We start from the raw sequence: 15,369 nt of genomic DNA, 5'->3' as shown, positions 1-15,369 counted from the left end.
GTGAGTTAATAAAATGCCACAATCTGCGATATTGTATGCACACAAAGCCCCGTTGCATACTCCACTTCTTCATTTAACACAATATTGTTCCGTTTTTAACATTTCCCATATGATTGCAACCAAAAAAATCAAACAGCTCTTATTTTTGCACAATTCTGACAGTGAATTTCTAAAGTAGGGCATTTCAAAAAGCAGACAACAATGGGAGATGTCTCTCTGCCTGCAGTCCTCTACAATGCTGAGATGAATAATGGCATTATCTCAACACGTTGAACTATACTGATTGTTCAATTTAGAGACAATCACACAGTCTGTCACTTCTCCACTGCTCGCCGCTCTGTCTAATTCTGTCCTAAACACATGCACGCATGTAGCAAAATAGGCCTTCAGTCTGACTGCTCTGTGAGAATAGGATGGAGAGAAAACTGGGCTCTTTTTCTGTTGGGGAACTCAGCGCTCAAACACACAGACAAACACACACACATACATGCAACTTCACACACACCCACACAGACTTACACAAAGGCAGGGCTAGTATCCCCCTGAGTTTTCCCTACTGCTGTTTCTATGAAAAATTTACACAGAAGTGATCTCATCGGCTATTTTGAGCGTATCTCTGACCTAGGAATGTTTTAAAGAGCTAGTATCTGCTTCTGCTTTTAGTGATCTTTGGCGTTATGTTTGACATAACCCAAAAATATGCATATGTGTACATATACATAAAGTCTTGTATGCTGTGTACCCATGCTTTTCTTTCTTTTATGTTTTTTTAATCGCCCTACTTTGTTCAATACAATAATTGCCTTAAAGTTTGAATTATAATCCCACCTACAAGTGTTGCTGCATTGAAGCTCATTAAGAATTGAAAGCAGGTGGTTTCATTCATCTTTCTTTACATCTCATTGCAGCCACAAAATGGTGCATGAACACTAACATTCTTTTGTTGAACTGAGCATCACTCACTCACACACACACACACACACACACACACAATCATGTACTGTGTACAGAGACAGATGAAGAAAAAATCAATTGCTTTTGAGAGAACTCCATCATCAAATTGACTCAATTTCAGGTTTCTCTGTGCAGTCTTTGATGCAAAAACTAACCACAATCACGGCCATCCAATTTCATAGCAAGAGTCAGCCTGCTCTCGAGATGAATGGAGATGAATACTTGGGGCCTGAAGTGTTGATGTTGGAGGCACAGGTCTGTCTGCTTGCACTCACTTTTACGCTGGTAATGACATGGGTGGCTACATCCTTATTTCTACAAGAATGAACTGCTGAAAATGTTCAAAGAGCTTGTGTGATAAACTTGCGATCACTAAAGAGCAAAAGGAATCAAGCTGCAAACTTTTAACATGTTTTTTGAGTCTTTCAATTCACACTACTACAATACTGCAGCTGTTTCAGCTTAAGTGACACTGTTATGCTGGTTATCTTGTTGGATATATTTTTAGGAAAATGGGATATTTCTTTTATTTCCTTCCTAAAAACAATCACTAATTACAAATATCTGTAACTACATCTGTTGTGTAGCAAGCTAGCAGCTGTACTGTTGAATTAAGGTAAAACACCGTAAGGTAACTGTTGTTGTGATTTAGCACTAAATAAATAAAATTCAATTGAATTGAAATGAATTAAAGACTTGCTGGGATATTTACACTACATGTGTATGCTTCCCACATTTATTTATGTATAGTAATGTATTGTGCATCCTATAAGAACTTAATGTTGTGCTTTTATAGGTGATACTTTGTTGTTACATTGAATACTCTGTATAAATGATGCACTGATCAGTTATTCGGATGGGACATCAATCTGATCCGAACTTGAAATGCCAGGCCGAGTGTCAGTGACAGCAGACACGATCGATCTAATTCAATTTTATTTTGGTCTGTGTTTACAACTCACTACATTACCTGTGGTGGACTGTTTGCTAGCAGGAGACCTAACATACCACGAAGAAAGCTAACAGGAAAGGGTCAGTAAATATCACAGTCAGTCAGCCAGGTTATGGTAGTCTTAAATGCTTGAACTGAAGCCAACCGAGCTTCGCTTTAGGATCATAAACACGTTTCTCTCTTATCTGTGAGGGTTCTTCAGTTCTAAAAGCTGATGGGGAATAGCAGGTATTTAACCTCCAGTGGGGGGTTGTCACTTGAGGTGGCCCTGAGAGCGGTTGACCCACCCTATTATCATGTGAGTCGTAAGGGTCACATGATCTGAGGGACTTCTTAGAACTGAAGAAGTCCCTCGGATGAGAGGTGAAACCCATTCCTGGACCTAAAAGAAAGCTCAGTTTCCATCAATTCAAAGTCTTAAGATGGTCAGCGCAGATATTTTATGCCTATAACACTAACACCTCTGTATGCTTGCAAGAGTTTTCCTGCTTTTATAATATTGTTACTTCACATACTTCTTGTGTGGACAACAGAGATGGGCAGTAACGCGTTACTGTAATCTGATTACTTTTTCGAGTAACGAGTAAAGTAAGGGATTACTATTGCAAAAACGGTAATTAGATTACTGTTACTTTCCCGTAAGCACGTTGCGTTACTGCGTTACTAAAACCGTGATTTTCTTGCGAGAATGTCTCATGACAGTGACGTAAGCAAGTGCGACGTTCGTGGCAACAGCTGTGTGCAGATCAACAATGGATAATATATCGAGTGCGGGAGAGAGTATGAGCGTGCAGCGTTTAAAGCGTGGAAGAACTGACCTTACTTTGAGTTTGATTCCATAAAAAGTGACAAAAACATTAGTGTCCGCTGTTCACTGAGTGGGAAGAAAACCCCTTAACTTCCGAGCAAGCACCGAGTGCGCTACCACGTAATGTGAAATTCACAGAGAAACTCGCGGATTGTTCCACTGACCGCTGCGGCACACCTGCACCAGGGTAAACCTCCGCCTACGTCACTCCTGCTATACAGGTGAAAATAGAGCAACAGGACCGCTAGTCTTTGATTTTATTTATTTTCTGTTGTGTTTTACTTGCATTTATTTGAAAGACTGAGTGTAAACACAAAAAAATATTTTATTTTATGTGCTGGAACGTGCAGAAAATAGGTTTAAATGTTAAACTAATTTCTTCCAGTCAGTGAATGTTGCATATAATTAAATTTTTGCTTGATGCTCACTTTGAACGTCTACTTAAAAAATACAAATATGAAGGCAACCAAAAAGCTCAACACGAGCCTTCAAAACAGGGGTTTAGATAAGTTTAATGTAACTAATTCAACAGAAAGTTTAAATTCAGTCTTCTTGTTATTATACAAAATCCTTTGCTTCAGTCTGACTCATACTCACAATCTTCCTGATGTACTGCCTACAATATAAGCAATATTTTCAAGGTAATGGTTTAGGTATAGCATTTTAAATTCCTTTCTCCTGTTGAGAAGCTGTACAATGTTTCATATTCTATAACTAATGTTTAGTAAGTAGCAAGTACCTCCACCACTGTGGGATTTATTACTGGGCAGGTGTAAACAAACACACAACAGCAATAATGTTTAAGAAAACAAATTATTTAGCACTGTGCTAAATTATTCCTGTTGCACATTTGTTTACACTTACCTTTTGTGACACTGGTTCCAGCTCAGCAACGGCGCTGCCGTTAATGTTCGTTATTGTCCACCATTGTCTGAATGTTGTTTTCAAGGACATCATGGAGATACACTGCTATGGTGGATGAGGGTTGCATTTACTATTTGATTACAACCTGCAACCCACAGCATTACTCCTCATTAACTTAAGTCAGATAGTATCTGTAATTATGCAGATTCCCTCTGACTAATTACCTGGACAACTGCTCATATCACTAAATTAATGTGCGATCCACTGAAGCTGTGAAGTACTACTACTCAATCATTTTACACCCTTGTTACAATTTAAAAAAAAATAAAATAAGAAGCCTGTCTTCTTATGTGACACTTGAGCCACATCTTGATTACATTAGAGAGAGAGCGATGACTGTAGGCATGAACTCACGGACTGAGGGTCTAAAACTGCACAGACACAATAAAAAAAAGAAAGACCAAGAAGGCTGAATATTGACAGGGCAGCTGTCGGGGTCAAAAGCAGATTAATCTAAATAACTTTGATACCCTGTTTGCTCATTAACGCCAGAGATACACAGGGGTAGCAGTTATTACATGATGTTTGCTACATTTTTTAGTACAGGATAGCATTGGAGATGATAAAGTTATCATTTTTTAATGACGCATCTGGTAAGATTCCACCAAGATGGCAGATGAGAAATTCATCTGAAGCGCCATCAATTTCTAGGGTGAACGTTTGAACTCTGTGAGCATGTTTTTCATAGCTTCCCCATCAACATAAAATGACCTGCTCAATGAGGTGGAGACAGTGTTTTTCAGTCGGGCAATTTAAAAGTGTGGGGCGTTCAAAAGGCAATAAAGGAAAACAGTGTCTCTTTGTGTAAAGGAAGAGCGCTGATATAATTAATCCCATTGTGTTTGACTTAAAAGCGCAGAAAGGCAGCAGACTTGTGAACCTTTGCAGGCATTTAGTAATACATGACCTCAGTGATGAGCGATCTGATGGCCAACAGAGAGACCAATAACATATGCACGCATACAAACTCTGAGCTTGTTTTTATAATAGAAATTAATCTACTGACTAAGAAGACAAACACAAGGGTCTCGAATTGTATTATGAAAAGCAGTTATTGTTGATGTGGACACAGATAATGAGAGGATTACATTTCCCATCACAACAGGATTATGTGAAAAAAAAGACCATGAATTCAACTAAGGGGCTTATGGGAAAATATTTTGAAAATGCTCCCATGTGTTTCCATTTTTTAGGTAAAAAATATAAAAAGCTGACTCTGATGAAAGCCAGGCTGTGTGAGAGAAAAGAACAGAATAGAATAGAAGAGCCCTTTATTGTCATTGTACATGAAATTGTGGAAATCTACCTTCTGTTAACAATGACAACAAACACTACGAATCAGGCACTGCTGGGATTTGAACCCAGGATCTCCTGTTTACAAGACAGACACTTTAACCAACTAAGCATAAAACCAGCAAAGTATAACATTTAAATAGAATGCAGTCATTTGCAAATTATTTAACTCTCCTGGGTTTCGGGGCCTAATTTGTAGTTTTTGTTTTTTCATAATGTGCTTTTGTCTGCTGAGGCACCTTTATCTGAGTTACAATATGCATGACCTGTAGATTATTTATCAACTGTTTGTCCTATACAAGGCACGATTCGGTTCTGATGAGATGTTATTGCTATCAATCACGGTCAATCATGTGACCTGTCACAGGCGATAAGATGCCGCTGCCCTGTGTTTCACAGTCTGATGAAGAGCAGGTGTGCTTGAAACATCACACATTAAATAACAAAATTGGAGTTTTAGGATGAGAACCATTAATTCTTTTCTATTTTTCATAACAAGCTGAAGATTTTCAAAGAGTGTTTGATTACAAGGCCAAAAAGTTTAAAGAAATGCAGGATGTGGTTTAGCAAAGCTGTCCTTGAATAAGACATCATCTTGATGGCGACATACAGTATGTTGCTCCAAAACCGGCCTTATCATTTGCATCAATGGGAAGTTACTCATATTTATGGACCTCACACTATCATCAATACTGTACAGAATGGTTTCTCTGCCATTTATGCATCAAAACGCACGCAGAGTCCATGATTTTGATTTTGCAAGCAACTATTTGCTGTAGCTGTTTGATGGCAATGTTTTTTTGCTCCCGAAGGCAGTGCAGTAACTTCAGCTAGAGAATCAGTCTGTTTTTAATGCGGTGCTACCTGAGGGCACAAAGATTATGGCCATTTAGAGCTGGTTTCTACTTGTCCCCTGTACAGCACTTTCTCCAGATTCCCTGAATCCTTTAATGACATCATGCAACCTGAGGATGAAAAACCCAAATTATCTTATTTTAAGACTGAGGTACATTATTTTTAAGTTAATCTATGTTCACCTATTTTCCCTATTAGTCGTTCACAGTGCTGAAGCCTTCTTCATCTTTTTAGTCTTTTGTTCTCTCAGTCTGACACATGTTGTCAGCATCAAAACAATTTTACATTCGACAAGTATTTATGGTTTTAATGATTTACAGAAATAGCTGCATTCTCTTTTTATTTACAGCTTCCAAACATTTTTGGGTACAGAGTGGGGGGTAACCTTTTGAATGAGATTTAGTCAAACTAGGAAACAAATAACCTGCTGCTTCGTAAAATAAAAACTATAAACATTTAGAAACGGTGACCTAATGTTTTGGATTCTTTGTGCTGGATTATCTACCAAAGGCCTGAGGCAAATTTTGTACAGTTCGTTTTATAATTCTCCAGACTGAAAAGCATAAACACTCTTTTGGAAGCTGGAAAATAAGCTGTCACACTGACTGTAAGATGACCTCTGCAGAAGTAAAAGAAAAATCTTGGCTATTATTATGTTGGCATGTCTAAAGGAAGGAAAATGATTCATATAAAACATTATAAAAATGCTGTATTACTTTTGGAACACTGAACAAGTGAATGAATACATCAAAAATAAGAAAAGTAAGAGAGAATAAAGAGACTTATATCCAGTATATCCTTTGATCAGCACGTCCTCATTTTCCACCTCGCTGCAAATGTCATCTCTAAAGCGCTTTGTCCCAAGACTTTTCTGTCTCTTGTTAGTCTGTTGGTCCTGTCGTGTACACATATCTGTGTGCACAGCTATTCCTCTCCAGCCTTAAACCCCTGTGGTTGGCACCACAACATAATATTGTCTCACCACGTATATCAAACTGTCTCTCCTCTCAGTCCCTGCCAGATCCCACCATCACCTCCAGAGTTAGCTGCTCCATTACTTCAGGTCCAGTTTCTCCTGTTCTTTCTGTTGCCAATGTTAACTTTCCATTCTGCACATTATTCTTAATTTGACAGTCTACTGTGTACTTAGCTCCTCATCATGCTTTTCACCCGACATACACTGCTAACCCCGACCACCCTTTCTTCACTCCTCTGTCTCTAAACCCTCTCCCACTCAAGTTCTCTGCTTTTCAATAAATCTATAAAACCTTCGCCTTTGTCTGGGCACTGCTTTTGGGAGCAGCTAGTTGCTAAACTTTAACACAGAGATTGTTATTCAGAACCACACTATACCTTCACAGTAGGCATTATCATCTCGCAGTGGGCGGAAGCCATCCTTACAAACACAGCAGTCTCCTGCCTCCAGGTTCACACAGTCAGAGTTCTCCATGCAGCCGTTGCCCTCTGAGCAGAAGTCATGACCTGCGGGAGGCAGGGAGGAAAAGGGTGAGACTCAGAGGATAGAAAAGGAGAGGAGTGACAGAGGCATACAGAGGCAGTCGAAAGGTTATATCATAGCTCCACACCTTTTTTTTTCCCTCCACAGTATCTTAACTGTGGTGTTTTTACTAGTATATGAGGGCAATACACTCAAATATGCTCTCTACATCTGACTTCACAGAAAACTACGCTGCACTATGAATGAGTAGGTAAAAATTTAAAGACCATACTTATTATTTTACAACTTTCAATTCAATTTTCACATGCACTTTTTAACTGCTGCAATTTATTTTAAAATAAAGGAGATCTTTCTTACAGAAAAGAACAGAAAAACTACCCAACCACCTTGTAGGGAGAATTCATTTGAAAAAAAAAGTGTAAATGGCATGCTGAATGACCTGAAATCAAATGTCAAAATCAAACAGTTAGCATATAAACATGCTCCAAAGGTGTGGAGGTTTCGTGCATTAACAGGTCTGAATTCTTGCATGTTTTCTGAAGCATAAGATCATGCTTCTTCAATACCTCTGCAGACTTTACAGCATCTGCCACTCAAAGCAATCTGCTCCGACTCCGGACAGTTGAGTTCGGGACAAGGCTCACTGGGGACCACTCGATGCATGGTCCTGTCCTGTGAAGAGAGGAGGCAAAATCCTTGTCAGCAACTTCTTAGGTGAACTCTGCCCCCTTCATTTCCTAAGGGCCCAGAGGTAATTATATAGGTAATTATTCATCCATTGTGTTTCCTCTTTCATGGCCCCACTCTCCCTGCTCCCGCTGTGTTCATTATAAGCCAATTACTCATTGGTCAATCACATTTTTTCACCCCAAAAAAACTACCTGTGGAAAGGGAAAGAAGAAGGGGAAAGCACGCTCTTCTTCTCTTGTTATCCTCAGCAATTTACATCAGGATTTATGATGCATCTTTATTACACTAACAGTGAATCAATCTTCTAGATTATCCCTGCATGTGCGTTTAGTCAGAGTGTAAAACCTGATTATGAGGTTCTGTTTCCCTGCATGCCTTTGGCAGGCCAATGTGATGATCTCATCCTTGTACCTCCAGCTGATGCCCTTTTAGATTCCAGATTGCCACAGATAGTTCGACAAAAACAACAGACCTCCTCTGTTAATTCCTAGTGGACAAATGTTTTCCTAAGGATAACCTTAAATCAGGAGGTTAAAAAGGCGTCCTTATAATATGCCATGCACAATATGCCATGCACAGGTAAAGTGCGTGAGCCGAAAAGTCCCCAAAAGTCTTCCCCCAAAAGTCCCCAAACAACTTTCCAAACAAGCCTTGCCATCTACTTCTGGGCACCCACCACCCAAAACTTGCACCCCCAACCCAACCCACCTCCCTCGCAGCCAGCAGGCAGACAGAAGATCAGAGACGTGACAAGCAGCTGTCAGGGGAAGCCTGCAGAAGTCTGCAGCAGTGGGCTGACTGACAGCACTTCTTTGATCTGCCTGTGACTGCCAGTCAGTTAACTGGGACTACAGATGGGCCAGGTGTGGGCAAGCAAGCCAGGCAGCTGTCTGAAACTGCAGATTCTAATGGAGGTTTGCAGAATTCATGGAGGAGCTGGATGATATGATAGAGCTGGGTGATTAAAAACTTCAAATCATTTTTCTGTGATTGATTGGGCCTGCCTGGAATAATGTCATCAAGCGAATTACTCCCAAAAGTGAGCAACCCACCCATCTGGTGCACCAGGCAGACAAAAGCAAATACTTTGAATAATTGGGGAATGAATCTAATTTGGGACCACTGTGGTATCTGATGATTGGTACTGAAGAATAGATGTGGCATTCTCTGACTGACAGGTTCACCTCTTTTTTACATTTTGGCCTCCAAATGTAAAATTGAGTAGTGGGATTCAGTCTTCTTTTCTTTTTTTTCTTTTTTTTTTTGTAGGACAGCGACAAGACAGATCAATGACATTGAGCTAAAGCGGACAAACTCACAAGATGGGGTATTGTATCCTGCCACAGTGGGTCACACAGCGTAAGTATTTAGTAAGCTGTCATGCAGAGCAATATGGAAATTAGGAGACTTGAAGTGTTTAGGTCCATGAGGCAATGTGGGGTCTCTTTCTAAAAGACGTTCTAAAGAGCCTTCTAAATGAAAATGGTTGCGTGTGTGTGTGTGTGTGTGTGTGTGTGTGTGTGTGTGTGTGTGTGTGTGTGTGTGTGTGTGTTTGCTTGCGTGCGTGCCTTTGTGTGTGTGTGCTGATATGACTTACCCTGCATTCAAACAGCAGGCACCTGCCAGCAGAGTCACGTACAGCTTTCTGATCTCCTTCCACCAGTTCTCTTCCACCAAATAAGCACACAGCTGTTAGCAGACACATAAATGCACACAAATAAATAATTAAATAAATAAATGGCACAATGAACAAACATTAAACAAATATGCATATAAAAAAACACTGTGCTTTTTAAAATCTGCGTTGGTTTATCATCTGCACAGGATAATAACCCTACATCTCCCTTTTTTAAATGGCTGTGACCTATTTTTAATTAATTAATGCAGGTCCAAAAAATGTGCTGGTGTAAGACATTTAGACAATATTTAATGATCACCAAAGAGTAGCAGAAATGTTAGCTGAACTGTGTGAAAGCCGTAGAATTACATGTGAGTAAAAAAATACAAATGAAGAATGCAACAAAGCGCTTGCAGTTGCCGGGTTTGGAGATGGAAGGATGCGAACAATGACACCTTTCATTTCCAAACAGATAACAGCTCAGTACTTATGATGCTTGAGTTTGAACAGCTGTTGAATACATTTTCATTATTTATTTATTTTATTTTTTTGCATATAAGTATTCAGATTCTATTGATAAGGTAGAGCAGCTAGGCTCATGCTACATGCAGATCAATGATCTCCACAGAGAGCAAAGCAGGGACGGCACTTTCTTATATGGTGTTATTGTAATCTATTGTAGTTAAAACAAAAACAATTTTTATTAGTTTTTTAAAAATGTATCTGCATTTGTAAAGAAGGACCACATAATAACACAGTCTTTGCCTGGACATCCACTGGACATGGTCCCTTCAAAAAAATATTATCCATAGGTTAAGCCAGCACAAAAGCCTTCTGGTTTCTCAGATTGGCCCTTAATAAGTTAATAATGTCTTCAGCTACCAATCAGATGCAAAGAAAAACAAGATGGCCATAATTCATTTTGAATTCATAACCTCATTAATTGGAAAATAATGACTTTCTATTTGAATTTTCTTTATTGTTCTTTCTTTTCAAATTAATTCATCGGTAAAACCTTAGATCGAACCTAATGATCAAAACTGTCTCTTCATATATACACTGATAAAAAATAAATAAATAAAGGGACACACTGAAAGCAACACTCAATACGAAAAAAATCATGCTGTATACATGAGTCATATGGACTGGGTAATGTGTTTGGAAGGACAGGATGCCACATCACTTGATGGAAATGAAAATCATCAACCTACAGAGGGCTGAATTCAAAGATACTCCGAAAATCAAATTGAAAAAATGATGCAGCAGGCTTTCAACCCAGAATAACTCAGAATAGTATTGAGTGATTCGTGTGGCCCCTAAGTGCATGTGTGTCTTCTATGTCTGACAATGTTCATCCTCCAGGAACTCCCTGCATATCCTCAGCACATGAGGCCGGGTATTGTTGTGCACCAGGAACGTCTGACATTGGTCCAAGGATGTTGTGCTGATACTAATGGTGGTCAGCCTGCCTAGCAAAGGTCTGTGCATACCTCCATGGATATGCCTCCCCAGATCATTATGGACCCACCAGGAAACCAGTCATGCTGAACCGTATTACAGGGAGCATAATGTTCTCCATGGCTTCTCCAGAACGTTTCATTTCTGGCACGTGTTCATCTGTGAAAAGCACTGAGCGCCAGTAGTGGACCTGCAAATTCTGATATTCTATGTCAAATGCCAATTAGACTCCATCATGCCAAGCAGCAAGCACAGGGCCCGCTAGTGGACGTTGGGCACTCAGGCCACACTCATGAAGTCAGTTTCTGATTGTTTGGTCAGAGACATTCACACAGTGTGCTGCTGGAGCTCATTTTGTAGCTCTGGCGGTGCTCATCCTGTTCCTGCAGATACCAGTCCAGCTAATGGTTTAAGGATCTTTTACGGCCCTGTCCAGCTCTCCTCGAGTAACTACCCATCCCCTGAAATCTACTCCATGCTCTTGTAACTCTGCCGGGAGACACAGCAAACCTTCTGGCAATGGCACGTATTAATGTGTAATTGAATTTGTAGGATCCAGAACTGCAAAAACTAGCAAAAGCAACAGAGTGGCAGCTAACAGTAAACCCATTCCTGTTTTGTAAGTTGTCTAACTGTTGTACCTCTGGTGCACCTCTTATTAATTTAATTAACACCAAAGCAGCTGAAACTAATTAATAACGCCCCCCCCCTCCCACACACACACACCCTACTGCTACTTAACTAGCCAGTTTAATATCCCAGAGGTTTAACTGACCTGATGCTATACTCTGATGAAAAGGTGTTCTTTTAATGTTTTGAGCAGTGTATATATTCTCTGACATCATACAAATGATTTAGTATGATGTGGGAAAATAATTAAAAGAGCCAAACAATCTGTCACAATATCACCCAAATGAGGGGTAACCACTTTTTCACCCCAGGAAGAACAGATGCTTCATTCTGGTTTGGAGCTTCTTATACGGCTTGAAAAGATTTGGGATCTGCATGTTCTCTGAAGAATTCCGATACATCATCGCATCATCATAACTAATTTACTAGACCTCACAACCAGCGGCTGAAATAATGAGGACAAAAGGCTCTTTAAAAAAAGGCTCATCAGAATTTTATAATCTGCTTACATCCTATCATGAGAGAGCTCACAGTTTAAGCTACACGCAAGGAACAACAATTCGGTTGCTGAAAACTAAGCAGAGGAAATTGGCATGTGTTGCAGGTGGTGAATACACTAAGAACTGGTCAATGCAAGCATGTGTAACTCCCACCAAGTTAAATCAATATAATTTAAAAAAAAATGCACCACGCCCGTAAGCTAAATACACAGTTGATAAAGAGACACTATTTTTCTCCAGGCTGGCAGAGCAGAAAGATTCAAATATTTTGAAAAGAGGTCAGAGTGACATGTAAGAAAATTATCTCAAACAGAAATTGCACAAGCCCTGAGCTCATTTCTACTTGGTTTATATCCAGACAAACAAAATTACTTCAAAAAAAGGAAGCAAACATTTTGACCCTTGTTTTTTAAATGCCACAAAGCTAACAGCATTGTTTTAGAAAATGACCAAATGTTACAAACTAAAAAAGACAAATGATGTGAGAGCTTCCATTTGAAATAATAAGTTAAAGGGAAAGTAAGGAGTGTTAGAAATTGTTTAGGGGACCTTTCTTGAAATTCGTAGATGATGTGGATCTAACAGGAAGTTGATCTGAATTGCTGTTGTTTGTAAAGAATAGAGGCTCTTGTTCAGATTGTGAGGTTTTTTCTTGTTTCATCTGAAAAAGATTTGACTCATACTGTTCTCTTTTTGTAACTGCTGAACCCAAATCTGTGCGTCTCCGCTCAGCTGTGACCGCAAACACTAGTTAGATGTCAAGAGTTATTTAACAGTGCTGTTTAACGTGCATCACACACTCTGTCCTTATTATTTACACTTTTTTTGTGAGGCCTTTTTTTTAAAGCCCTCAGGTGAATACAGTTGAACCAAATCAAGCGTGTCAAACTCAATTAAGTAACAACAGAAGAAGTGATGGCATAATTAATATGCAGAGGGAGAAAGCACTCCTGAGTGAGGCACTGAGGAGAAGCTATTTCATGTAACTGGGGGTTCTTGGGGTGGTGGAGGTTAAAATAATCACATGGGCAGAAAGCGTGTGTTTGATGAGCAGTTGGGGTCAGACAGATCTAGTCTGATACAAGGGGGAGAAATGATTGACACTGGAGGTCAGGCCCTATCACAAAGCAGCGTATCATAAAAGCGAAGGACTTCTGAAACAGCCATTTGGCGCTCTACTTGACAGACCCGGCGCTGTGAGATAAGCCTTTAATTTGGAGAGCAAATCATGTCTTTGTAGCAAGGAAACTTGCGGTACACTTCTCTCCAAAGCGAGAGCACATGTAATTAGCTGTGTGTTTGTCTACCTCATTGACACAAGGGAGAATAGGGATATTGAGTTTAAGGGCATTACTTGCTACGTGTTTGTATTTGGGTAACACGGCAGCAGATTTACAGTCCCGCTTAAAGCCCCTGCGTATCGGCCTAGGCCTATGGTTCCGTGGAAAAAGATGCTGACACGAGATGATTAGCATCCCAGACTAATTGTCTCTTCCTGATAGAGAGTAAATCTTGTCTATTATTTGCTTTTGCAGCATTTTCACTGTGTCATTCGCTTACAAGCAAAGCAGGAAGAGGGATGGCAGAAGTGCGTGGGTGCTTGTGATGAAGAAGCTCTCAAATGAAGTCAGCCTGCACAAGACGTGGAGTCAAATCTGCTAAGAAATACTATACACACGCACAAAGTCTGGTACATTTTTCTATCGCTCATATGGTGTGTAACCTTCAACACATCTCAGGTGAGAACACCAGTTATTGAAAACACTCAGACGTACGGTAATAAATTCCTTTGCTTAATGCATGTGCTAGATTGTGTTCTATAAGTTGGCGGGCAGTTCTTTTTGCCTCTCAAAAGAAAATATATCACATCTGTTAAAGTTTCATTTGGGATACTATCAGCAGAATGTAAAAAAAAAAAGATAATACGATAATACCCACTGAAATCCATTTTTATTGAGAGGGGAATTGAGAGAATATGAGATGCAGAGTGCTGCGGTGAAGAGGCTAATAAGAGTTCATTGCTTAGCTCAAAGTCTTTCGGAAAAAAGAAAAAAAAACAGACCCTCTATGTAGCAATGTGATGAAATGGAATTATTTATCCAGCTAGAACATATCAGTGTTCAAAAGTTAATAAATGGACATTTATGGAGACACTATTGCCAGTGTGATTATGAGCATCGTTTTAGACCCTTCACATTCCCTTCCTCTTCACTTTTCTCACAGCCTCAACATGCCATGCCATAAATAGGAACTAGTTTACATCACATGCAGCGATCCCAGATTTACTGGCTCATGTCTGTGTGACTGGTGGCCATCTGTGTTTTGAAAGCCAGCTAGTGAATAATTGATTGGTCCATGTATATGCAAAAAGGATGGACTCATCTCAAGAGACATGTTAGGAGGTAGCTTAGCAACACAGCAGAGCCCTGGTCAATTGTCAGGCAGCCCTTGTGGAGGCGTTATATGTGCTCTAAATCTGGTGATGGAGGTTGTTTTGCTGTTATGTGTGCGCGTTTGTGCGCAATTGTGTCTATGATTGTATGAGTGTAGGAGGGTGCTGAGGTTAAGGGTACTTCACTCACGCTGGCACTCCTTGCAGCAGGCACCCTTTACGTAGGCAGGCGCTGTGCCCGCCGGGCACTGAGGGGGAGGGCAGGAGATGGCCTCACATTGCACCGTGCCATTCTGGTAGAGAGAAACACAACACTTAGTTTAAAGAGTGACTAGTAGAACTCAAGTGACACTGGGCGTTTGGTGCTTGAACTGATACATATTACTTCAGTATCAACAATTCTAAAAATCTGACTATATTTATATTGATTTTCTTTTTTGGAAATAATCGCCTAAATTGGGCAAATACTACATTTTGAACAAGATATATAATAATTAGGATTTAACATTAAAAAATAAGACTGGAAAAACTGAAAAACAACTAATATCGGGTTTTACCGATACCCACAATGATATTTGGTGATTTAAAAATCTGATATGTCGGCCAATATTGTTTTTTCTTTCAAACGCAAATAGATTTCCCCAATAATTGTCCTCATTAACATAATATAACAATGCTAATTAAATATAATCTTTACTTGGAATACTCGAGAACTCCTGGCAGTACTGTTTGGTGGTAATTGGTGGGGTACTGCAGGAAAGTTACAGAGCGCCCTCTGGTGGGCAATCTATGCAGTGTCGACACTCATAAAATAGTTGAAGGGTGTTTCTCACATC

At 39.8% G+C, this 15,369-nt stretch overlaps 1 protein-coding gene across 3 annotated transcripts in view; it reads right to left on the bottom strand.

Annotated features, from left to right (window-relative positions):
* The window catches only part of nell2a (neural EGFL like 2a), an 89,844-nt gene that overhangs the window by 54,283 nt on the left and 20,192 nt on the right, over positions 1–15,369 (bottom strand). For all 3 annotated transcript variants that reach the window (XM_082539765.1, XM_082539767.1, XM_082539766.1), the window contains exons 9-12: positions 14,724–14,826; positions 9,533–9,624; positions 7,812–7,917; positions 7,140–7,268 (exon numbers count right to left, since the gene is read on the bottom strand). In XM_082539765.1, the coding sequence (XP_082395891.1) occupies positions 7,140–7,268; positions 7,812–7,917; positions 9,533–9,624; positions 14,724–14,826 (430 nt within the window). The remainder of the gene's footprint in view (positions 1–7,139; positions 7,269–7,811; positions 7,918–9,532; positions 9,625–14,723; positions 14,827–15,369) is intronic.

This window comes from Aulonocara stuartgranti (assembly GCF_965226115.1).
Source record: "Aulonocara stuartgranti genome assembly, chromosome: 7".
In the NCBI taxonomy this organism is placed as follows: domain Eukaryota; kingdom Metazoa; phylum Chordata; class Actinopteri; order Cichliformes; family Cichlidae; genus Aulonocara; species Aulonocara stuartgranti.
Note: the sequence above shows the minus strand (reverse complement) of the source record. Positions and strands in the feature narration are given on the sequence as shown.